The following is a 26520-nucleotide window of genomic DNA, read 5'->3' as shown; positions in this document are numbered from 1 at the left end:
CTATAACAGGCTGTCTTTGCAATCTTTTTGGTATTACATTCGGGTGGCCACATATTAAAAATCTGACCATGTAATAAATCAAATTATCATTGACTTAGTGAAGTTCACATAAAGGCAACTAGACTACCCTGTCAGCCTCCCAGCAATGGATCCGATCAGCTGATTCATCCTTATCAGTGTAGCTGGGCACAGTTTCATAACTGCAGTAGGGTCTGGACACCCTACTCCTTGGGACAAAGTTAGTTACCTAAATGTGCAGTTTCCTGTGAGTACCTTGCCCCTTGTGGCCTCTGGCTGCACCTGCACCTGCTACAACTGGTGAGGAAGCACTAAGACCCTACAGGCCCAGCCGGCTGAGGGGCGTCCGTATTTTACCATCAGAATCAGAGAGTTAGTGGGAACCCACGTCCCAGTCTGGAAGCCTGCGGGAGCTCAGGCTTCAGATCCAGGACGGAAATAACTGACACTCGCGGCAGACTGCACAAATTCTTTGATTTTAGTGTAAGTAAAAATTAGAGAATGAACCACAATAACTTGACCATGTTAACACATTTATATTTATATGGGCTTTATTTATATTAAACATGTGATGTGTTTTGATGGAGAACAGTTGCAGTTATGAAATACAAGTGGCAGCAAGAATTATTTTAGACGTGGATTGAAGGCTGAATGGTTCCAAATTATTTGCATAATTGGTTTCCCAGGGATAAGTTTCAATATCCAGCAAATATGAAGTATCCCAGTAAATATACAAAAAAACTAGACCCTGTTAGCTTTTGAAGAGTTCTCATGGGAAAATCACAAAGGCTATTAAGGTCTGCAAATAGTTCCATTACACACAGATATTCCACTCATTGGCTAGATAAATATAAATTCACTGAGTGTTCTGGAGGGCTTTGGGGAAGGAAGCAGGCACTTAATACAATTATAAAACACACAACTCCTTGTCCAAGCTGAAGTTTTCTTTTACAGATAAATGGGCTTAAAAAATACCTTGCCAAAAACTCAATTCCCAAAACCACAGAAGAAGACTCTGCTTTGTACTTCTTTTTGTAATGTGCTTAATTTTGGCCCTTACAGGAATCATCTTTTATTTTTACCAGTTATTACTTTTCTATGTTTTAAGTGATTTGTACTATAATGCTCTTTATGATTAATGGTAGTTTTAAAACATTTCCATTTCTCTCTTTTCTTTCTTTTTTTCTAAGGCACAATACTGACAATTCTTATGAAAGACAATCCAAACGTTGGAAAAACAAATATCTGTAGTAGAAGTTCACTTAGCGTATTCAAGGGATCGTGTAATTGGTGTAGGCAACATTGGGCTTACTGTAAAAAGAGCATTGGGTATTTAGTGATTACAGTTTAAAACACTTCATTGCTGTTAACATTTTAACAGTATTTTTGTGTTGCCATTTATTTCGTTGCAAAGTATTCAATCATCCCAAACAACTTCATATATGTGATCTCCGGCCTTTTATTTTTACTCAATCAAATCCTTAAAGGGATCTTTTAAAATATCTTAAATGTCAGTGTTGAACCTTTACTGAGAGAATCAAAGCACAGATTGTCATCACATTATTCAATGCGATGCTTTTGATCTTTTGAAGGGAGTTCTTTCCTTCCTCCAAAAGCCTTAACATTTCATAAAGAAGGGATACTGCATCAGTGCTGGCTTTCGGGGGAACAAGAATGCTAATTACGTAGTGAAAATGGCAATGGCTTCAAAACTAAAAGGGAAGCGCGACAGGGGGAAGGATAAAGAAATCTCAGAGGAAGGAAGAAACCTCCTCCATGAAAGGAAGGAAAGAAGTAGGTATCATTGCTAGAGCAGGGTTGTTGTTTTTTTTTTAATTCTGCTTTTTAGTAAAACACAATACTGAAAAAAACCACATCCACACAAATAACAGGGAAAAGGTAATAAAATGTACTTGAAAGGCAGGGAAGAAAGCAAAACTATTTAAAAGTTTGCAAATTCAATATTCTGAATGAGCAAAATTAAATCAGAGAAGGGCTCACATTAGTAGAGTTTGTTTGGTCAACTTTAGTTCAAGAGAGAAGCAGCAGTCTTTATTTAAAAAGTTTCTGTATAATCTTTCTGGTAAAAAACTATAGAAAACACTGTGAATTTCTGTTTTTAAATGTCTTATTAAAATCAAAATAGCTACCAAAATTTGTCTTTTGTTCTTAACATCAAAGGATATGGCAACAGGGAGAACTAGACAATGAGAGAAACTTTGAACCTGTGGGTAATAGTTTCTGAAAATGTTTATGTTTTTACCAGGAAACAGTCGAATCAATTCCAGGAAAGATCCTAAGGAAACATATTAACCATTGAACTAATGTCAAATTAACTCCCACAATAGTATGTTTAGACAAATAACCATTCTGTTGACCTTCTTGAAAATCTCCATATGAACCATTTCAGTTAAAACTATTGAGGGCCATCTCTTCTAGAAATGAGATCTTTGGTTGTTTTTATATGCACATGCGGCTGTCTGTGCGCAAGATAATAGTAGTATTTATAGTTTCCTGGCAAACTGCACATTTCTAAAGCCATCACAGTGGGACTGATTGAACATTTAAGTCCTATTCATCATTTGGCCTAGGGCTAGTAAAGACACCTGTTCTCTTTCTTTTGTTATTGCTATCAGGGCTACAAGAAATGGAAGAGTTTCAAAGAATCACAGCTTACTTGTTTTCAAATCAATACAATTATGTAAGTTTCAGATTTGTAAAACATTTGCATCTTTGAGGATATTTTTTCTTTTTTCTTTTTAAAGGACTAAATTGATTTCTAAGTCAAAACTAAATAGATATTTTCAAAATAGTAGCAGAAATCAAATTTCCAACTTCAAAAATCTAAATGTCATTACATTTTGCCTTTATTGTTACTTTATTATCTCTCAATCTAGGACTATTTTAGCCCTTAGCACCAATTTGTGTGAGGAAAGACTCCATGATTTTCAGACAGGTCCATTTCCATTTTTAAAGTTGACCTTGAAGTTGGTTCCTGGAAAAGACTTAGAGGTATGAGGGCTTGATCTTGTAGTGGTATGCTGCCTATAGAACTAAATCCCTTCATATTGAGCCTAGAATTGGTCCTTCTTATCACAAATGCTATGCAGTAGCGTGGAAGCAGATTTTCAGTTGACCTTTATTCATACTGTTCAAACATTGTGGATGCTTGTGGGAAGAGGTATTGAGGAAGTCCATGGACTGGAACAAGAGTTTATGTGCTATATCCCTTTCTTGGAATAAAGTGGGCATGTCTTCCAGTAAGAGGAAAAGAATATGCAGAGCTACCCACATCCCTGCAATGTGTCTTCTCCGTGTAGATTTCTGAAGGACGCTTCCATCAGATTATTGATCTGAAATATTTTGCATGAGATCCACCATCAGAATGATCTATAACTTGTGGGGTTCTTTCAGATGATAAAGATTAGATTCCACTGTCAGTGCTCTGGAGAGATGTTTAAATTGTGATTCCCAGATATACCTGGTGTGTTTTTGGTCCAGGAGAGAACCTAATGCAAATATGGATTCCTTCAGTCTGAAGGATGAGCCATAGTTCAGTGTAACCTGCTTGAGAGCAGGGAGGGTATCTTGGTTTCTGTGTAATGTCTCAAAGTGACTAATTGTAGGTGAACATTTAGTAAATGTTAACAGAGGGAATGAACTGGAACAAGTAAAACCATCATTAAAACATAATTACGTATTTTAATGCTTCCTAGTTCATATGCTAGGAGAGCTTAGTAGGCTTAATATATATTTTTGTGTTTTGGGTTTACTACGGAATATCAACAAGACCTTGTTTTAATTAGGGTCAGAAGTTACTGAGCATCTAAGGAGCTATAACAGCTATATCCTGTCTATGGGAAGTTATTTTATGTAATTGGATCTGATAATACCAGCATAATTCTCTAAAAACAAAATATTGGGGGGAAAGGGTCTGCTTTATTGAACAATAAAGCTCTTTGCGTGATTCTTTTTCCACTAAAAAGAATTTTTATGATTAATGTATATTAAATCACATATTAAGTAAATAGATATAAAGGAAATGATGCCAAAATCCAAGCACTTTATACTTAAAAAAGCTGTATCTGCCTATTTCCCACAGACTTTCTGTTTTCAAGGGGAGGAAGGAAAAGAAGAAAGAGAGAAGGAAATGGGTGGAGAGGAAGAAACTTCTTTATTAGGAAAGGATAGACATGTTCTGTATTTTATAAGCCCTCCAATTTATATATGGCAATCTCATTAGAAAAACTTATTGTGGAGTGAAATTTGGTATAAAGCCAGTGTCGCCCCAAAGCTCAAAACAGACATGTTGTAATGATGTTCTGTTGATTACTATACTCAATGATAGAGACGCCCAAGATTGCGCCATAGTCGGGCTCTGAAGCACCCACACTACTAAAGTAACATAAAGTCAGTTGAGACTACTTGCTTTAACAATCTAAGTGAATTGAACCCAATGCTAAATCATGAGAAGTCCACACACCATTTGAGGCTGCTTCACTCATGCTAATTCCTATCCTAGTTCTGAGGTAACTAATGAAGTAGTCAAGCATCTGTAGAGTGCAAAGCAAAAGAAAGGGGGACAATTAAGGAAGCACTGATGTTTATTTGACAAATGAATTCCTGGGCTCTCCAGTACTTTCTAGAAGTCCTGTGGGGGGCACCTTTGAGTAATAGGTGATATTTGTAAATTCCCCAATGGAAGGGGACTACGGTCTACCATAGTCTTTGAAAGACTTTGAATGTGACGTGCAGAGCTGCCCAAAAGAAGAGGGGCGAGTATTAGACACTTCACCTCTCTCTCAGCACCAATGTCGATTCTTTTTTTCAATAAAGAGATGACGGGCACTCACAGACACCAGATCAGATCCACTCCACTGGGATGTCCAGCGTGGCCTGGCTACAGATGCAAAGAAAGGGGATTCCAGACAACACCTGAGGGTTACTTAGTCTTTAGGCACGGTTCTTTTTCTCCCGAACTTATTTTTGCTTGAAATACATTTACTAGCTTTTGGAAGATTGGTCATTAGACTACTGACATTTTCCTTCCCTTTCCAACTGAAATCTCTGCCATTTGGTAAAAGTACATTTTTTTTTTCCAGAAAGGCAATGGGAGCCTTGCCAAGCAAGCTCCCTAAGTTTCTTGGTTTTTAACACTGTGAGCAGCATGACACATTATATTTTCAGATGCTGGGAAGGATCTCACTGCATCAGCTCACTGACCTGGGGATGTCAGAGAATGCTGCTCTCCTGTTGGATCAAAGAAGAAGCAGGCACCTCCAAGACCATCTCTGGAATGACAGCAGCAGAGTCCCTTGCTTTAGACCAGATGCTGATTAACAAGTTAATGAAATGTCCTATGGCCAATTTAAGTTCTGGACACTGTTGCGTGAGTGTGCCATTCTGACGGTTAACCTCGTCTGTCACCCAGCAAAATGTTCTTTTGTTCTATAAAGTGTGGAGAGGAGGCACTTTGGTTAAAAACATTACATTAATAAATATCACTTTCTCCCTCCACCACCTGTAATGATATTTCTCATTATCATTTATGGGTTCAATACTGCAAATATCTAGGCTCAGTTCTTAGAGAACATTGTCTTATAAGTGTGACTCTAACGCTATAGCATTTCTTCATCATCAACACGCCACTAACCCTCTCGTTTCCCACAAATGTTGAGCACCAGTTAGGTATACCATCATGCAAGAACTCGACTACTCACTATATAACAGCAAAGTCTTTCATCAACAATCTCTTCCAGACCGAACATAGTCTTTGGTTTAATTTAAAATTAAATAAGCAAATAAAACAAGGACACCATAATTCAAATCCAAACTAGTGACTTACTTCCCTCTCTCTTTCCTTCCATTCCCTCCCATGTAGTAGAAAAGGTGAATTATGGGTTTAGTTATCCCTGGTCATAATTCTACACTGTCTTCACCTATTAGAAAACTTGTCATAGTAAACAGTGTGTTTATCATTCTTTCAGACTAGCAATGAAACCTTCGTATTAATGGACTGTTAGATAATGAATAAATGATGTGATAATTGCACCTTCAAGGTTTATACTAAGATAGCAACAATAGACTCCTCTTGAACTTCGGAAGGAGTCTGTAGCACCTTTGAATAGATTTGTCTCCACTGCATGGAGAAAATGCCTAAAATGTGCCGTACATTCCTCGCAGTCCATCTCTGGCTCTGTGCACGTTGCCTTCCGGGCAAGAGGAGAGATGTGGTCTGCGGTCTGATTTTGTTCTTTGATGCATGAAAGAGTAGACAGAATTCAAATCGAAGTTCCTTAGCACAGTCGGGTCCTCTGAGCAGCTTCATAACAGAAGTCCCCAATTCTCTGCTGTTTACAGAAGCATTTGGGTTTCTATCGTCTTTCTGAGGCACTTGAGGAAAGGGCTGAAGCCCCCCTGTGGTCATCAGACCTCTGAACTGTCGCTGTGGTGGCTCTGCGGGGGCATCACGGGCTTGCTGCTGCCCGAGCCCTTTAGAGAGTCCTTCCTCCTGGCGCCCTTCCTGCTCTTGCACATGATCACTGTGACGGCCGCAAGGCAGAGGGCGAGGAGCCCCAGCGCGATGCCTCCCACCACCGTGACCAGGCTGACGTCGGCGGCGCTGGGACGGCTGAGCTCCCGGGGGAGGACGCCGTCGGGAGGAACTCTCCCTGGGGGGCTCTGCTTCCTGCTGCTGCGGTCCAGGGCGATGTGCTGGATGTTGGTTCCTCGGTTGTTTTCAGCGCCTATTTCCCAGGCCAGGGGGGGTGGGCTCCTGACCTCCCTCTTCGTCCGGCCCTGGGTGACTGCCCGGGGCTTCCCCGAACTCCCCACAGAGTGGTGCCGGGACTCCACGCTCCTCTTGCCAATACCTCGATTGGCGTTGTCTTTCGATCTCACCGTGTAGATGGTGTGTATGTACCACTCTCGGCCCAGAGACACCTAGGAAATGCAGCTCCATTGGTTAGAAAATTAAATACCACACCAACCTAATGTGTGACCATTGCAAGAGAACTTAATGGCAGAGACAACAACTGATAATGAACTCTAGTCCGGAGAAGTAACCTACTTACTATTTTTGCACGTGTAGTACACGGAAGGCTTTGTGTAATGCACTCTAAGATACTTTGTGCAACTCTTGAGGGAGTGTGTTCCGGTAGATATTTGGCCATCTGTGACTTGTAGCCATAGAATGTGGGAGCTGTAAAGCGCTTTAAATATCACACAGTTTAACTTATCCATCTAAACAATGAGTCAACAAGAATGCACAGCAGTAACTTGCCCCGACACTCAACTAGTTAGTGGCAGAGGCAGGACTAGAACTCAGACCTCCTGACCCTCAGGACTCTCTTCCGGTATGTCTTGTTCCATATTTACCTACAAGACCATAGAAGAGGTCAGTTTTTCTGCTTTTCCAGGGCCTGTGAAAAGAAAGGCTTTTCTGACGGCTCTTTGAAGCCTTCAGGATTTAGGAGGGGTCAAATGCTTTGAGAGTTTAACAGTAAAAATAATTTTAGAAAAGTATTCAGAACCACAAATATACTTCCTTAAGATTCTTTCTTTAGGTTGAATAAAGACGATGTGTTTCTGCAGCCCATCCTGTCTGGACAATTTTTAGCAAATTTCCTAAAAGCTGTACTTGCTCGCCCAAGGATTCACAGTAGGAACACATCTCTGAATTTGTCTCATTTGTCTGCTCAGTGTTATGGTCCTGTGGGTTTCTTTTTACCATCTACTTCTAGGTTAGGATATCCAGTCTTTGGGGAGATATAAAGTCTTTGGGGAGTGGAGATTCATGACCTGTGCACACTTGTTTTTTAGAATCCAGCATTTCATATAAGATCACTCTAATAAAGATGGTCACGGAAAGTCAACAGGAGGGAAGTTCTGAATAAGAAAAACAGAGTTCCGGACCATCAGACTTAGATTTATATTCTGGGCTGAATAAGGGTCTCCTTTACACATAGACTTAAAGTAATATTAAGGCATTAATAAAAATAAGAATAATGGGAGTTTACAGAACGTTCACCACGTGCCCAATACGGTCTCGTGTGGCTTACCTACATAACCGTCTTCAATGTTACTATGACTTACACAATATCACTTTTACTGTCATTTAATAGAAGACATCTAGAGTGTTCCGATATGAAATGACTTGCACGTGCTCACGGACCTGTTGTGAGTGGCTGGTTATTGGCCCACCTGAAAGAGTGGCGTTGAGTCGACTTTAAACCCATCGGATCCAGGCTGATTCACTAAGAGAATAGCTTCAGGGTCATCCACTGCGAGTCTGGCATTAAACAGGACATTTCCAAAACTGGTGGCTTGTGTCTCTGGCTGAGCTTTGTCCTTTAAGCAATAAGAGAATGAGGAGTGCTGTAGCTAAGGCCAACTTTTGCAAGTACAGAATGTTTCTTTAGTTTTGTGCGAGTACAAGTTACCATAAAATGTCACCACCGAGTTTCATTTGAAAAAGACGCCATTGTTTTTCGATATTAGACAAAAACACTCAACTTTGACTACCTACCCAGTTCATTGCTTGGGTCAAAGCACTTACCACAATTTTAAATCTATATAAGAGTGAAGGAGAATCAGCTAAGCAGCCATATTCTGCATTCGTGGGACTGTATTTGGGGACATAGCCATCGGCTCCGGTGCACAGGAACACCTTTTCAATGCTGCAGTAAAAGGAATCCCCTAGATTCTGGACAGGATCTACCATGACTCGACCATAAATTATATCACCTGAAACAGAGATGTGGCGATGTTATTTCTGTTACATGGTACGGTGTGTCTGTGACACTGCCAATAATTTGTGACAATAATGCCACCAGCGAGGATTTCCTTCTTTTCCCAATCTGGCATCAAATGTTGGAAGACCTTCAGGATCTCACACACTCCCAGGTTAAAACTACTTTGACAACTGACCACAAGTGACTGAAGATTTATTGACCCTCATATGCTCAGCTGGTAGTGGGAATAACCTCAAGACTTGGTTTATTAACTATATTAAATATAGTTTAATATTAATAATATTTCACTGTGGTTAAAGCCTGCCTTATATAAATAAATTACTTGGCAAGATGCAGACTAATAAAGCATATAAAAAAGAAAATATCAATAAAAGGCTGGGTTAGCTTTATTTGCTTTTGAAAGGGAGTTTACGGAAATTCCCTGGTCTTCAATCATCTTTTTCACAGCTGTTAGTGAACTCCTACCATGCGTGTTAGGCATTTTGTTAGGTGTTAGAAATACACCACTGAACAAGATAGATATAAGCCTTGCCCATGAGGCATTTACAATCTCAAGTAGCTGTAGTATTTGAGTCTATGCACCTTGAGAAAAGACTAACGAAAAAAAAAAACCCAGATTTGTTCCAAAAGTCACTTAGGTCAGGGAAATAGAAATAAAGAAATTCTTTCTTTTTCCAGAAGAAAAGCCGCCTAATAACATATATACAATTTCCTACCCCATCCCTGTCGCAGCGGTAAGGACCCAGTTACGTTCTCAAAACCATCCCAGGGGTTACAATTTCCCCTCTCACACATGATCCCAGTGGAGCAAAGCCCCACAGACGCAATGGCAAACGGAGCAGCTGTCTCATTTGTGAAATGATACCTTCTGCAAAAGCCACGTCACTCTCTTGCCCAAATCCCATGGATCCTTCAGACAACCAGAGGCTCTTCTTGGAGAGTAGGTACATCTGGGTGTTCAGGCTGAACTCGGCTGCTACCGGGTCGCTGACCTAAAACCAAGCGTAAAAGCCCTTTAATGTGTTGTTGATTGTTCTGGTGGTTAATCAGTACATTATTCTCTCTCTCTCTCTCTCTCTCTCTCACACACACACACACAGCTGCGTACACGGACATGTAGAATGCTAAAGACTGCACTGCAATTTTCACAGCCAACCAAACTAATGAAGGCAATTGTAACGTTGGCTCTGTCTTTCTTGAGAAGGCAAACCTGGCGAAGTGAAATGTTTTAGCTGTGACTAAACAGCGTTGCTTGAGTCCTTTTCCATTGGTTTCCCAGGATGTATCATGGTCTGTGGAAGGCCAGCTCTTAGTAGAAGTTCTTGGACAAAAAGTGCCATCACCTTTCTTTTAAGAGATAATGGCAGTTAGGCACTTGGAGGTGGCATGAACTACAGAGTATTTATTTTCCTTGAAGATCAAGAATAAGACAAAGAAGTGCAGGGAAACTCTGGGGAAAATTCTCAAATCTCCAAAGCAGCAAAGTCCAGGAGGAGACAACATCACATAAGAAAAACAACAAAGAAAAAAAAACCCCAAAAACCAAAAACCCTTGCATACTCTTTTTTAAAAAAATTTTAATGTTTATTTAGTTTTGAGTGAGAGAGAGAGAGAGAGAGAGAGAACTTGTGTGAGCAGGAGAGGGGCAGAGAGAGAGGGAGACAGAGAATCTAAAGCAGGCCCCGAGCTGTCAGCCCAGAGCCTGATGTGGGGCTCAAACTCACAAACCATGAGATCATGACCTGAGCTAAAGTTGGACGCTCAACTGACTGAGCCACCCAGGTGCCCCAGTCCTTGCATACTCTTAAACAACAGATTGTATATCGGAACCAATGCCAGATAAAGGGCAGCTCTTTCCTCCTTTCTTCCTTTCTTGCTTCCTTCCTATCTGACTTCCTTTTTCTCAGCGTGCGGGAATTAAACTCATTGGGTGAATTTATTTATTTATTTTTTTACTGATAAAAGTAAACCATGACCTTAATAGAATGGGATTCTATAAGCCGGGGGAAAATAACTCCAAGAGACACACCTGTTGGAATCGTATGTCAAGGTCAAAGGTGACAGGCTCTCTGGGGTTGCAGGTGACTGGCAGGCGATACTCTTGAGTCGATGGAGTGGTGCATGGCAGCAGTTTTACGGTGTAGGTACCTGAATAGTCACGCACCTTTGAGGAGAAGAGAGGACATTTATGTTTTTCATTTAAGAATCTGAGGTGTAGGCAAACCATAAGAGACACTTAAATACAGAGAACAAACAGAGAGCTGACGGGGCGGGCCGGGGAGAGGGGAAAACGAGTGATGGGCACTGAGGAGGGCACTTGTTGGGACGAGTACTGGGTGTTGTATGTAAGCGATGATGAGTCACAGGAATCTACCCCCAAAACCAAGAGCAGTGTACACACTGCGTGTTAGCCAACTTGACAGTAAACTACATTAAAAAAAAAAAAAAAAAAGAATCTGAGGTGTAATCAAAGGCGGCAGAAAAGTAAACTTCAGCACAGGCCTGAGTCACTTACTGCAAAGTCAGACACAAAGCTCCATTGCTGCACTGGCTGGTTGTAGGTGGGCTCGCTCCTTATGAGGCGCAGGGAAAAGGTCAGGCCTGGGTGATCCACCGACATGATCATTGAGCTCGTGAAGGACGCTAGAAAGTGCCAATTATAATAACGGTACAGTAGTTAAAAAGTGTGTAACAGCTTAGAGTTTTCCAGGTGCTTACCGTACATCGCTTGCTCTTGTTTTTAACACGAAGCCTTCAAGGTCACAGTGGTGGTGGTATGATTATCCTCATTTTGTCCCAGGGAAACTGGGCTGAGGCTGATCATAGTGACTCTCCCAACATCACACAGCCAGTCTGTGTGCCCTCTGAATCCGAATTCAGTGCTTTTTCCACTCTATAGTTCTGTCAAAAGAGAACTGTGCAGAAATGCTCACCAGTTCAGGGCTACTTCCAGGGAGGCTCAACAGTGTAGTAAAAGCTGATGTGAATGCATTTATTGTGCACCAGGGCTCCGAGCTGAGCTTGGGTCTATTAGCATCCACACAGCTGGGCAAACCCAATTTATAAGTGGAATCTAATTTTACTTAGATTGCCAGCAATTGTGCCTAAACAAAGATTCAGTTTATTAGAAAGGTAGGCATGTGGAAGGGACCTATAAAGACCAAGAAATCTTAATTTCCAGAACTGTCAATTATAAGACAGCAAAATGATTCTTTTTGGGTCTATATTTCTTGTGGCTCAGATTCATAAAACTATAATGAACCCTCTTTCTCTTATGAATTTCAGGCCTATTCTCTCCTTTGTTTAGAGCTCAAACCCAGAGAAAGGAAGGATGGAGAAGACGGTGAGTGAACTATTTTCCCCTTCCAATCTGACAACAGCTGGCAAAGGGGCACAATATGCAAAACCAATTTAGGGATAATGGAGAGTCAAATAAAAAATGATCTCTCTAATGAAATGTCCTTTTATATAAAAAAAGTGTGGACATAGGACTTCAGTGACTGCCTCCTCGCTGATAATTCAAACCACAGTCTGCTGTCACAGTGAGTAAAATGACATAGCCAGTCCTTCTTAAAGGTAATTAGTTGCCATGTCTGAAATGTAAGTATCCTAGGGAAGTACCACGTCTGCCTCTATTACAAAGGTTTCCTACAGTATCTAGGAAAGAATTGTGAACAGAGAAGGGCTTGCCGAGCAAACGACCTAAAATTCGACATCTTCTACAACGGAGTTGAAGTAGAGAAGGGGATTGTTGTTGCTGGGCTCTTTACCCAGGGCAAACCCCACTGAAAATGGACTCAGTAGCATTTTCTTTTAAATTTATGTTAGTCTACCCCAATGTTCATAGCAGCACTCTCAACAATAGCCAAAACATGGAAAGAGCCTAAGTGTCCAACAACGGACGAATGGATCAAGAAGATGTGGTTTATCTATACCATGGAATACTCCATGGCAATGAGAAAGAATGAAATCTGGCCATGTGTAGCAACATGGATGGACCTTGAGGGTGTTATGCTGAGCGAAATAAGTCAGGCAGAGAAGGACAAATATCATATGTTTGCACGTATAGGAGGATTAGGAGGAACTTAACAGAGGACCGTGGGGGAGAAGAAGAGGGGAAATAGTGGGGGAGAGGGAGAGAGGCAAACCATGAGAGACTCTTGAATACTGAAAACAAACTGAGGACTGACGGGTGTGGGGGGAAGAGGGGAGATGGGCATGGAGGAGGGCACTTGTGGGGATGAGCACTGGGTGTTATATGGAAACCACTTGACAATAAACTATTTGTAAAAAAAAATAAATAAATTCACGTTAGTCATTTTGTCTTTCTCTAAACGTCTGCGTAGCTAAGGATGATTTTGTGGCTGCTGAGAGGGAGCTGAGCAATTCTCGGGCACTCCTGCAGGGAAGTCATGGTGACAATTCATTTGGAATGAGGGGTTCAGAGCTCACAGAGAAGGACGCTGAAGCACGCGCGGCTGTGGGAGATTTGTCTCCCGCCATCCGGGGCATGGCTTTCAGTGGGTAACAGGGCTTACCCGGGTGGGAGAGCACAAACAAGCCATGAAACTGAGCCTCCGTCTTGAAGTTCACCACCAAGCGGCCCTCTTCACCGATGCGCATGCTGGTGGGATAGAGAGAACCTATGGGGGGAGAGTGCACAAGAGTGGAAATATGGGTGACCTGGGTCTTCTGGTCCCCAGGATTTCTTCCAAGTGTGAATTCAGATTCATCTTGTCTTTAAGCATTTTGGCCAAAGGGTGCTGTCAGAAAGATTCCGAGTGATAAGAGACTCAAAGGTATTTGGGGCTCCTGGGTGGCTCAGTTGGTTAAGTGCCCGACTTTGGCTCAGGTCATGATCTCATGGTTCTGAGCCCCACGTCGGGCTCTGTGCTGACAGCTCAGAGCCTGGAGCCTGCAGCTTGCTTCGGATTCTGTGTCTCACTCTCTCTCTGACCCTCCCCTGCTCTCTCTCTCTCTCTCTCAGAAATAAATAAAACATTAAAAAATGTATTTTGTTTGTTTGTTTGGTTTCATTTTCTAACAAGAAAGCGTGTCTAGAAGGGAGGCAATATAGAATCAGGGAACATGAGAGGTCAGTAGGAAATATCCAGACTGNAAAAGCATTAGTCTACATAAATGAAGCTGTAAATTGAGAGACACAGTAAAATTGTGAAATGTTGAAGATTTGAACACAGAAGTGGGTTTGTGTGCTCCAGAATGATTCCGAATTTTACAGGCTTAATAAAAACTCTGGAGCTTTCCCAAGGCTGTTAGCAATTTGACCGAAGTTGCTTCTAGATAGAGGAAAGAGACGCCTGGGGGCTCAGTTCCTTGAGGTTGTTTGTTCCAGATGCTGACTGAGACTTCGGCTCAGGTCTGATCTCATGGTCCTTGAGTTTGAGCCCTGCATCAGGCTCCGTGCTGACAGCTCAGAGCCTGGAGCCTGCCTCGAATTCTGTGTCTCCTTCTCTCTCTGCCCCTCCCCTGCTCACAGTCTGTCTCTGTCTCTCAAAAATAAAATAAAAACATTAAAAATTTTAAAAAGAAAAGAAGAAAACATGAGATCCTTACATGGTACTTGAGAACCCTTGCATGGACCCACATTAAAATTTACTTAAATACACGTTTTCTAAGGCAAAATATAGAATTAAAACATGAAAATGTAAAATAATCTGGAATGACTACTCAGGGTGCTCATATCACCTTTCACATAGCTTTAAGGCAATTTTAATGTGTGTAAGATAGCAAAGCTTGATGCAATGTCAGTAGTATTTCCTGTCTGGCTCATAATGAGTAATGCAGGCATGATGCTCAGCTAGGCGTGGGGCCAGGGCAGCAGCATGTGCCTGAAATGAAACAGTGCTCATTCTACCCATAGATAGTTAGCTTTATGCTCGGGACTTTGAATTATAATTCTGACATGGAGATTGAAACCAAGATTTGCAGATGCTAATGGGCTCAGTAAGTAGTTGTTCTTACTACCACTGTTCCAAGATATTAAGCTAAAATATTATAGAATAATAGAATTTTAAAATGAAAAGAATATTAGAATTCTAGCTTATCTTTCAGAAGAAACAAAGGTTAAGGAGTATGTTCAAGATCACAGAGCTAGTTAGCTGTGAGCCAGAACAAGGATCCAGGGATATTACTGCTTCCTTCCTCCCTCCCTCCCTCCCTTCTTTCCTCTTTCTCTCTCTCTTTCTTTCTCTCCCTCCCTCCTTTTCTTCCTTCATTCCTCTCTCTATCTCTTCCCCTCCCCTCCCCTCCCCTCCCCTCCCCTCCCCTCTCCTCTCCTCTCCTCTCTTCAGTAGGCTCCATGCCCTGTGTGGAGCCCAACACAGGACTTGAACTCATGACCCTGAGATCAAGACCTGAGCTGAGATCAAGAGTCAGACACAACCAATTGAGCCATCGAGGCACCCTCTAAGCCATCCAGATGCCATTTCTTATTTTCAGTTGGAGCTTCCTCTATGCATTTTCTAGAGTCTAGGAAACATGTTGATTGTGTTGTGTAATGTACAAATGATTAATCACCTAAAATGAACTGTAAGGATTAAAAATCCATAAAATGTGTAAGTTACATTTAACAGTCACGTATTATGCAAAACTTGAAGGGTTGATATGATTTAGTTAGTTTTTCCATGACAAATGGAAATAATCTTAAAATATTTAACACAAAAAATATATTGAAGGTCACTTCTATTAGTTTTAGTATAGTAAAAAAAAATCCTGTTAAGTAATTCAAATAGGCAAGAAAACTAGTTTTCCGGATTATTAGCCCACCTTGGAGTTCCGCTTCTGGTGGGCTGCCGATTCCGTCGTTCCACAAGATGGCAGTGTCATACACAAAAGTCAGACGGAGCTCTGACTTCAAGTCAAAATGCTGCCAGCCTCCTACCCCAACCGGGGAATGGAACACGTAGGAAACATACAGAGGCACTCGAAGAGTCACATACGACTGTACTAGATTTAGGACCTAAGACAACAAAATTGTATTTGTCAACATGATTCAGTGTTAACCAGAGGAGTCTAATTTTGTACAAGCCATTTTCTCCATTCACTTAGCTAAGGATTTTGAGTAGCCACTGAGGAAAGGAAGTGACAGTATTTATACTACTGCCCTCTCACTTAATTCTGGAGCAACTAAATAGTTGTTACTCTAGTATCTTCCTTTGCAACAAAGGATATGAGGCAGAAATCTTGAAGTGCATTCCACTGTTTTAAGCGTATTAGACTTACACAGTCTTTTCTGTTTTATAAGAGCTCTATTAAGATACAGTTCACACACCATACAACTCACCTATTAAAGTGGACAAACCAACAGTATTGAACATATTCAGGGAGAGGTGTAATTTTCAACACAGTTAATTTTAGGATGTTTTCATCACCTCTAAAGGGAATCCCAAACCCATTAGAAGTTATTCTTTTATTCCCTCCTCCTACCAGTCTATGTCAGCCACTGGCCCTATTTCCTGTCTCTATGTATTTGCCAATCATGGACTTTTCATATAAATAGAAGAATACAATATGTGGTCTTTTGTGACAGGTTTCTTTCACTTATGTTTTCAAGGTGCATCCATGTTGCTACATATTTCAGTACTTTTATTTCTGAATAGCATACCATTGCATGCATAAGCCGTGGGTATTTAGCTGTTCATCAGCTGATGGACATGTGGGTTCTTTCCTGTTTTGAGCTATTATGAATAATACTGCTATAAGATATTTTTAAATTACTATATAAAGGAAGATAAAGCAGGAAAGACCTAGAAGCAAATGTGTTCAGTAATGACACTTAATATGTCTCAAAAATAATGAGTTGAAATGAAGTGAACTGCTTAAAATTTTATACTTTTCTCCTTCAGGTATTTTGCAGGTGGGTTAGGAGTAGTGGAGGATATACTAATATTCATTTATTGAGCTCGTAGGTTCACAATAAAAGCCATTTGATACTTTTACTCTCCCTCATAATTATATTTATATGTATGTGTGGATGGCTGGATGGAGAGATGCTTGGATGGATGGAGGACGGATGGATGGATGGATGGAAGATGGATGGATGGATGAGTCGGATGGATGGGTGGATGCATGGATGGATCAATTGATAGATGATGCATAGAAAAAGAGAGAGAGGAAAGTTAAGGCTCAAAGAAATAAACCAAATTTCTCACAGATTCTTTAAGCCTGCTCTGTGGCCCCTGCCATTATTAGACCCCAGCCTTTGACCTGTGCTTCTCTCCTCGATCACACCTCATCACATTCCAAACAAAGCTGAGGGCAGTCCTATGGCCACCTAACCGGTGTTATCATACTTCATTCTCAAAATAGCTGTGCTGAATAACTGGGCAAATAAAACTATGCTCTTCTACACAAGAAGAAATGGACTTAAGTCAGATCGTACTCTTGAGCAGTTCCAGCTGGGCTTTCTGACACCATTCTAATTCTCCTTCCACAATGAACAGCAACAGGGATTAACTTGTGTTGGTGAATAATATAAATCATGAGAGCAATAATTCATCACTTTATCATAGCCTAAAAACTAAACTCCTTAAATCACAAAATTGATGACCCGAATTGCCAGCAAAAATACGTAGAAAGAAAAACCATCATCCAAGCAAATGATTTGACTCCTAGCTGTGTCGTAGTTAGCATTTCCCATCAGCTGCTAACCCAGCCTGCAGAAGACGGGCTTTGCAACCAAAGTCTTTTGAGGTTATTTTTGTTAAGTGTCGATATTATTGCGGTGAATGAGAACTGACTCTTGTAGTACAATTGTAACACTCAGTGTAAAGGAGAGCGATTAAGTCAATGTATATTCCACTGGAAACTAAGATTAATATTTCATCCCGTGGAGGTCATTGTTTTAACAAGTTAGAATCTTTAGCCAAGGGATTAGTAGTATTAGCAGTCTACACATCCGTGAACACTTATAAGAAAGAGGCCTACGCTTGTGTCCACAAACAAGATTTTCTGAAGTCCTATGGTATCAGAGATGTACAAGGGAGACCCTGGAATGAGGTAGGGTCAATACTGGTCCACAGATTCCTTAGGATTTAGGACAATTTTATGAGATATTTACAATAATAGAACTATAAATTATCAAAATGACCAATAAGAGAAAAACAGTTATGATTACCCACAAGGTAAAATATTCTATCGCCATCAAAAGTCATGTATCTGAAGACTTTCCTTGTCCTGAGTAAATGGTCGCAATGTTAAGCTTCAAAGCAACATACAAGATGGTATAAATATTACATTGCTACTATTGAAAATGTGTATGTATATTGGAAAGAACTAGAAAATTTGGGTGTGCACAATGATAATGGAGTAATGAATAAGATTTTTTTTTACATTCTTTTAGTTTCCCAGCTTTCCACAGTAGTAACATTACTCTCACTTAAAAAAACAACTAAACCATGAGGTGCCTGGGTGGCTCACTTGGTTAAGCAGCCAACTCTTGGTTTTGTTTCAGGTCCTAATCTCATGGTCGTTGAGACTGACCCCCGTGTTGGGCTCTGTACTGACAGTGCAGACCCTGCTAGGGATTCTCTCTCTCCCTCTGCCTCTCCCCTCTCCCCCCACCATGTATATGCACATGCTCACTCTCTCTCTCTCTTAAATAAATAAATAAATAAATTTATATTGACTACATATCAAAATGTAATATATTTGATATACTAAGCAAACTATTCTTAAAATTAGTTTCATATGTTTTTCTTTACTTTTTTTAAATGTTTATTTATTTTAGAGAGAGAGACAGAGACAGAGCACACATGGGGAGGGGCAGAGAGAGAGGGAGACACAGAATTCAAAGCAGGCTCCAGGCTCTGAGCTGTCGGTTAAGAGCCCAATGTGGGGCTTGAACTCACAAACCATAAGATCATGACGTGGGCCTAAGTCGGATGCTCAACCAACTGGGCCATCCAGGCGCCCCTCTTTTTACTTTTTGAAGTATGGCTACTAGAAAATTTCATGTTTCTTTCTGAGGGCAGAGATATGTTGGGGAAGAAAGGCCTGAAGAGGCAACACTTGTGAGATCTTGAGTAACTCACCCAAGGACACAAGGCTAGAAAATATCAGAGCCAATTTTAAGTCTACATTTGCTGGATTCTAATATTCATGCTCTTTCCAGCATTCCATACGGTTTTCCTATTGGTGTCTTGTGAATTTTTACTAATCCATGCAAGTTTCTGAATATTTTGTTGCTTTTAGAAGAGATGGAGGGACCGTCTCATTACCTTGGAGTCCAGTAGTCCCCAGATGTAATCAGTGGCTGCCCATTCCACATCAACACCAGCTGAGCGTGTCCAGTTTCACAGCTTCGCCTTGGGGTGAAGCTGATACTCTGCTGTCATTTACATTTCTAATGCTACGACTTGTTTTTTTAACACCACAGGGATATAGCACGGTCAACATTCGGTCTCACCTTGGCTAAGTCTTGAAAGACATATACATACATGGTACCATTCAACACTTTAATGTGTAAGCCTACTTATATAAAGTCTTTGTTTAGTCCAGGCAAGACAGAGCATGGCTTTTAGTTCAAACACTCATTACACTTCTAAACTACCCCCAACATATTTTAGATTCTCAACAATAACTACCAATGGAGATNTGAGATCTTGAGTAACTCACCCAAGGACACAAGGCTAGAAAATATCAGAGCCAATTTTAAGTCTACATTTGCTGGATTCTAATATTCATGCTCTTTCCAGCATTCCATACGGTTTTCCTGTTGGTGTCTTGTGAATTTTTACTAATCCATGCAAGTTTCTGAATATTTTGTTGCTTTTAGAAGAGATGGAGGGACCGTCTCATTACCTTGGAGTCCAGTAGTCCCCAGATGTAATCAGTGGCTGCCCATTCCACATCAACACCAGCTGAGCGTGTCCGGTTTCACAGCTTCGCCTTGGGGTGAAGCTGATACTCTGCTGTCATTTACATTTCTAATGCTACGACTTGTTTTTTTAACACCACAGGGATATAGCACGGTCAACATTCGGTCTCACCTTGGCTAAGTCTTGAAAGACATATACATACATGGTACCATTCAACACTTTAATGTGTAAGCCTACTTATATAAAGTCTTTGTTTAGTCCAGGCAAGACAGAGCATGGCTTTTAGTTCAAACACTCATTACACTTCTAAACTACCCCCAACATATTTTAGATTCTCAACAATAACTACCAATGGAGATCTTGCTCCCTTATCATTTTGACAACAACTTTGTTCATTGTGTGTGTGTGTGTGTGTGTGTGTGTGTGTGTTGTGTATTTTATGTGTCAATGTCTGTGTAGAATGAAAAGGAGTCAGTAAACACAGAGGAGAAACTAGCAGATTGTAGTGCAAATACTTTTGACTGTGTCAGTGATGGAGAAATGAGGCAGACAGGGAGGGAAAGGGGAGAAAACTAGGGAGAAGAAGAGAGGATAAAGGAGAGAAAGACAGAAGGTGGAGGAAGAAAATAAGGAAGAAGAAAAATGACTCACCAGAGGATTATAAATCCTCATTTTAGATGGTTTATAATACATCACAGACCTCTGTATGTATATACAATACACAATAATGTATACTTTGAAAAGAAATTAGTATTTGGATTTTTATAATATCAGAATAGATTTGGAGTTTATGGCAATAATTATTCACTGACCTTTCGATACAAAGACATGATAATGGTTCGAGAAGTAGACATGCATTTTCACGCCACTCATGCCAGTCCCTCTTGTGCCTAATGACCACCAAGATGGAAATCTGGAGGTGGGGTTTAGTCCCAATTTGTATACTTGGACAGAACCAACTGGTTTTTCCAGTGACCAAGTTCAGATGCTCAAAAGCCTTACCTGCCCATCTGTACCGATGGCGCCCCCACAGTCAGTGAGAAGTTCCGACATGTCATAGTAGCTGACAAACTCCCATAAGCAGGCCTCCAGGTTCAGGCTTCGATAGAAGCGTAAGGTACTGGAGCCTCTGATGGATGGGCTGTACTGGTAGGGATGCGTCTCTCCAATTACTTCTGGATTTTTTGTAGCATCGGTCAGGAAGCCATGGTGGGTCTTCACTTCGGTATAGTCCAGGAGATTGGAGCACTGGTGGTTTCCGACTCTGGAACCATCAGGACTGAGGGTGAGCTCAAAGTTGGAAAGCTCTTTAGTGGAGACCACAGGGAGCATGCCTGCAAGGAACGTAACCGGGATGCCACTGTCACCAGCGAAGGGCTGAGAACACTTAATCTTTTCTTCATCCCCGAGAAGACAAGTGTTCTAAAATACTGTACAGCGTGATTACTATTGACACAGTGTCCCAGGGGTCCCCTGGAATTTTCCAGGAGATGTGTGATATTAAAGCTATTCTTATAACGATTCTGAGGCATTATTTTACTTTTCCACCATTATTCTCTCACTAGTGTACCGTGCACTCCTTCAGAGGGTATGAACCACCATACATCGCCATAGTTTGAATGCAGAGGTGGATGAAAGAAGTCGGCTGTCATTTATTAAACCAGACATTAAATACATTTTTAAAAGTAAAAAAAAACATAAATTTTTTTGGTTTATATAGTTCTTTTTCTTAAAAGTATGTTTTTCATGTTACTATGTAATGTACTTGTTATTTTTCAATGAATGAAAAAATAAGTATTTATAATTTCTTAATTTTAATTTTAAATCTAGTCTATACTTAGAGATACAACTCATAAAAACAGTAAGTCTTTGAGATCCTGAATAGTTTTTAAGGATGCCCCGAGACCAAGAAGTTTGCAAACACCCCGAATACAGTACTGGCTGAGGGTTGGCAAACTTCTTCCATAAAGGGTCAAGTAGTAAATAAAATCTGTGGGCCATAAGGTCTATGCCACACCACCCGGGCTGCCACGGTGGATGGAAAGCCGGCACTGGTGATGCGTAAAGGAACGAACATAACTTGTGATAGGACCTTATCATGGACAATGGGTTATAATTTCATGAAATTTTCGTGTTCCATGAAATATTGTTCTTTGGTTTTTTTCCAAACATTTAAAAATGTAAAAACCTTTCTTAGCTTGCAAGGCCATATGAAAAGAGGCAGCAAGCTGGGTTTGGCACAGAGGCTACAGTTTGTCGAACTGCTGTATAAATAAACAACGCAGCAAAGTGGACCACGAGAGAGGGGTTCGCCGGGAACCTTTCCCATCTCTCGTTCTCAGGTTCTCTGGAGCAAGACTCTGGCCTCATGAAAGAACTGGTCCGCTTCTTCCCTGCTTCTGGACGAGCTGTGGCCATTGACCATGTTGGACAATGCAGAGTATGCTCTGAGAGCAGTGTAAGGGACCAGTCTTTCTATTAGGAATGGTTAGAGGCTTTTTTTCCCTTGCTGGTCCCTCCTCGGCCCTTTGCACCTTTGAGTCCCACCTCCAACATGAGCCTGGAGATGGTTGGGCATACGTGGGTCCCTCATGCCATAAAGTAAAGAGGTGCAGATTCTTGTCCACCTATCTCCCCCAACACAAATTTGGGTTTGCAATAAGCAAAAAAAGCACAATTATGTCTTTTTTTTCTGAGAAAGAAAAAGTCTACCTTATAGTTCCTAATACTGCCTACTTGTTTCCTCTCACTTTAAATATAACTAAGACACCAAGTGATAAAATTAGTATTAACAATTTCTTTCAGGTATGAAGTCAACTGAGGAGAAGAGAACTTGAAAGTGTTTTCTGGGGGCTTCTGGGTGGCTTAGTCGGTTAAGCATCCGACTTTTGCTTAGGTCATGATCTCGCGGTTCGTGGGTTCGAGCCCTGTGTCGGGCTCTGTGCTGACTGCCAGCTCAGAGCCTGGAGCCTGTTTCAATCTGTGACTCCCTCTCTCTCTGACCCTCCCCTGCTCACACTGTCTCTCTCTCTCTCTCTCTCCTAGAAATAAATAAAAAACATTTTAAAAAAATTAAAAAAAAAAAAGAAAGTGTTTTCTGGGCGTGTCTGAATGGCTCAGTCAGTTAAGTCTTTGACTTCAGGTCATGATCTTGCGGTTGATGCATTCAAGCCCCATGTTGGGCTCTGTGCTGACAGCTCAGAGCCTGGAGCCTGCTTTGGATTCTGTGTCTCCCTCTGTCTTTGCCCCTCCCTCACTCATGCTCCATCTCTTAAAAATAAATCAATGTTAAAAAAAATAAAACATTTTCTGTACTTGGAAAAATGTTCACAGTGTGAATAAGGTTAATGACTCACAAATTCTGGCCACACTTTCCTATCTGGAGAAAATGAACACAATTTATAAATTGGATTTATAAAATTCTATCTATGAAATAGCAAATATACATTGAAGGTGCTCAATGAGATGCCGGGATGCTTCACCGGAATTCCAAGTTTAAAAGTTTTAAGGATGGACACATTTATGCCATTTCATAAAACACATTAACCAGTTTTGCTCCATCATGTTTCAACAATATATTATATTTAATTTTAAAGAATGCTTAGGTTGTCAGACTTTAAGAAAGAAACACTTGAAAGAAGCAGAAGGAATTGAAGGTCAAGTTGTACAATGGACATTCATTGTCTGGTGATTTCGACCACTCAGTGAGACGAACCAGGTAAGGAGAAGCCCAAACCACTCCCATGGATTTGCTTACCCAAGCCACCTACCGTCTATGTGTGGCATCGTGACCGTGAGCTTGATAAGGTTTGTGTATTCTGGGTCCTCCGGGCCCGTGTAGCGCAGCTTAGCGGAGAAGGGCTCTGCTCCTACTGTCCCTGGTACTCGGGGCTGACAGAGACCTCAGGGAAAAACGAACATGTTTATGCTAAAAGAAGAAAACAGATAACACCTAAAGAATATTTTTAAATGAGGCACCCTTATTTTTTAAATAATAAAATTAAAAATCTTCTGTGAACTGAAGCATTGCTAAGAGGAGCTCTAAAAAAGCCACCCGAAGACCCTGGTATGAGAATCATCAGCAGGCAGTTTTGTGGCTACTTCTTTGCATCGTGGGTATTCTATAAAGTTGAGAAAAATCATTATTGTTCAACGTACTTTAATACATTGGGCATTCTAGGTTATAATCATATTTACAAAGCCATTTTATTATAAAATGTGAAAGTCAACAGGAAAAAATAACTATAGTGTAATTATGTGAATTGGATGTTTACCCTAGAATAGTCCACTTACTGACTAGTCATAAAGTATCATTTTTGGTAATCAAATCAACTAAAAATGCACTCATTTTTAAAACAAAACCCCTAAAGTCTCCTTAGAATTAGAGAACAAAATGTATACAGTAGCATTTTCTCTATATATGTAACTCCTTATGGTATGTGTATTATAATTTGTAATTTATAATATACATACTGATACAAAATAGACTCATACTGATATATGCATACGCGTACGATATAAGATTGTTTTCTAACATCTCTAGCTCTCAGTGATCCTCAAGAACGTTGACATGAAAATCTTCCTCCAATGTTAGCTTTAAAGGAATTGTAATGTTTTCATTTTAGTATCATGGAAGAGACAAAGACGCTGGGTTGTAATTTCAGGACAACAGGCTATATATATTCTCTTTCTTATTTGTACAAGACAGAGGAAATAGACAACTATTTATTAAGATAGCAGTAAAATCAGAGACAGTTGCTAGCATCTGGGTTTATTAAGAGGGGGACTCTTTTTAAAGCAGTGTTTAATTTTTTTTTCTTTCTGGTACCAACATAATAGTTTGGTTTTAAAAGAAATTTAAAAACCATATATTTTAATCCTAATAGAAGAACCTGTTTACTATATATGATATCAATAATTATAGATCCTGAGTATATAATGGTGGGAGGTAGTACATATAGCATTTCTTTATGCAACAAACATACCTCTGAACCATTAGATGCAAATAAAGTTTTAGGAATGAAATCTTACAAGCACACTGCTAGTTTCAATTTTTTTAAATGTTTATTTATTTTTTTAGAGAGACAGAGTGCAAGTAGGGAAGAGGCAGAGGGAGAGGGAGACACAGAATCTGAAACAGGCTCCAGGCTCTGAGCTGTCAGCACTGAGCCTGACGCGGGGCTCGAACCCACGGACCGCGAGATCATGACCTGAGCCGAAGTCGGATGCTCAACAGATTGAGCCCCCCAGGCGCCCCAACAGACTGATATTTTAAAAATCTGACTTGGAAGTTCTTCTCCTGAGTGAAAGATGAGCGTATGAAGCAGAGTCCCTGTCTTTGCAGTCTTGTCTCCGGCTACATCCTGTTCCTCACCTCCAATGTCTGGGCTTCAGCCCTGGACAACCCCCCCTCCCCGCCCCGTAACCACATGGTGTGGGCACCCGTACACATCTCTCCACCCGAACCGTCATTCCTCTGTCCCAGCTCGCCGGCAAAGCCCCATGTGTGCAGCAACCAGGTCATCACCCAGGAGCCACCGTGTCCAGAGCTGTCCCTTGCATACCGTCCTGCTTCATGTGATCTTCCCCACTCTCCTCTCACATGCTTCCTTCCCCACTTCTCTGTAGTTACCAGATTATTCCATGAGTTTTCATGCTTCTGTCGGTAGTTGCTCGTGCTTTTCTTTTCTCTGCTGTTTTCAAGATGCAGCTTAAGCAGTTCTTTGATGAAACCCTTCCTGACCCCCTCAGGGTAGAACTAATCACTTCGATAATGCTCATCCCCAGTAAGTTTATCTCTGTCCTCAGCTTGCGTGTGAATTTCTCGAGAATAAGCATCTTGATTTATTTTCCTTAATACCAGCAGAGAGCACGTATATGCCGGCGTAAAGTCTGGCATATAACAGGTGATCACAAAATGTGGAGCAAATGAATAGTTTCTAATGAATATTTTCGGAAACCGGATGTCATTTTTCGAGTACCTGAAGAATAATTAGGCACCCGGGTGGCTCGGTCGGTTAAGCGTCCTACTCCTGATTTTGGCTCAGGCCATGATCTCACGGTTCATGAATTTGAGCCCTGCATGGGGCTCCACACTGACGGCACAGAGCTGCTTGGGACTCTCTCTCTCTCTCTCTCTCTCTCTCTGCCCCTCCTCTGTTCTCACTCTCTCTCTCAAAATAAATAAATAAATTTTAAAAATGACTTAAAGAGTATTAAGGAGTGCATGGGGACATCTGGGAGAACTCATAGCCAGAAAGCAGACATTTGTGTGTTTCAGTGGTTCGTGCGAAAGAAGAGTACCTTCTTCTCTGCTGATGGTTACGATAGCGCTCATCAGCTCCAGGCCCTCATTGCCATTGGCATTCACAGCACGAGCCGCGCACTGCACCCTGGAGCCAGGCTGAAAGTATATGGAGTCCAAGGTGATCATCTTGGACGACGTGAAAAAGGTGTCGAAGTCCACTTCTCTCATGGGGCTGGTCACGCCATCAGGGCCAGCGGGTGCGCTAACCAGCCATCGGTACCGGGTCAAGGTGTCGTTGATGTTCTCACTCGCACAAATAGAGCCTGTTTTGTCATAGTCTGAGTATTTAGGGTTGCAAGCCTATGGGAAACAAGTGACTGTTAGGGCCACAGTACGGAACAGTGCGGAAGTTACGCTTCTCACGCTCTCTATCCTAAACCTTGCCTTCTTCCTTTTGCCATTTCAACCTGCTATTCACGCGGCCTTCACACTTCTATTCTATCCGGGACAGCGCATATGGACTCTGAGCTTCTGTTTCAAACAGCTTACTGGACGTTTCTACTCCAACTTGATGCGTGGAACCTTGTTATGCTTTGCGTCACCTCATGAACCTCTGGGACCCGCAATCATTCTCGTTCTTCTCCCTCCCTCCTTCCTCCTTCTC

The 26520-nt window shown here is 41.1% G+C and overlaps 1 protein-coding gene across 1 annotated transcript in view; it reads right to left on the bottom strand.

Moving 5' to 3' along the window:
• Positions 1 to 551: 551 nt before the first annotated feature.
• The window catches only part of FREM2 (FRAS1 related extracellular matrix 2), a 161443-nt gene continuing 135474 nt past the window's right edge, over positions 552 to 26520 (bottom strand). Inside the window, exons 14-24 of the mRNA XM_077752575.1 lie at positions 25913 to 26216; positions 23380 to 23511; positions 20612 to 20943; positions 15558 to 15750; positions 13310 to 13414; positions 11287 to 11414; positions 10801 to 10935; positions 9637 to 9763; positions 8576 to 8763; positions 8221 to 8367; positions 552 to 6960 (exon numbers count right to left, since the gene is read on the bottom strand). Of these exons, the coding sequence (XP_077608701.1) occupies positions 6445 to 6960; positions 8221 to 8367; positions 8576 to 8763; positions 9637 to 9763; positions 10801 to 10935; positions 11287 to 11414; positions 13310 to 13414; positions 15558 to 15750; positions 20612 to 20943; positions 23380 to 23511; positions 25913 to 26216 (2307 nt within the window). The 3' untranslated portion in view covers positions 552 to 6444. The remainder of the gene's footprint in view (positions 6961 to 8220; positions 8368 to 8575; positions 8764 to 9636; positions 9764 to 10800; positions 10936 to 11286; positions 11415 to 13309; positions 13415 to 15557; positions 15751 to 20611; positions 20944 to 23379; positions 23512 to 25912; positions 26217 to 26520) is intronic.

Source organism: Crocuta crocuta, unplaced genomic scaffold (genome assembly GCF_008692635.1).
Source record: "Crocuta crocuta isolate KB4526 unplaced genomic scaffold, BGI_CrCroc_1.0 scaffold190, whole genome shotgun sequence".
NCBI classification, from domain to species: Eukaryota; Metazoa; Chordata; class Mammalia; order Carnivora; family Hyaenidae; genus Crocuta; species Crocuta crocuta.
This window is presented reverse-complemented; position numbering and strand designations above follow the sequence as displayed.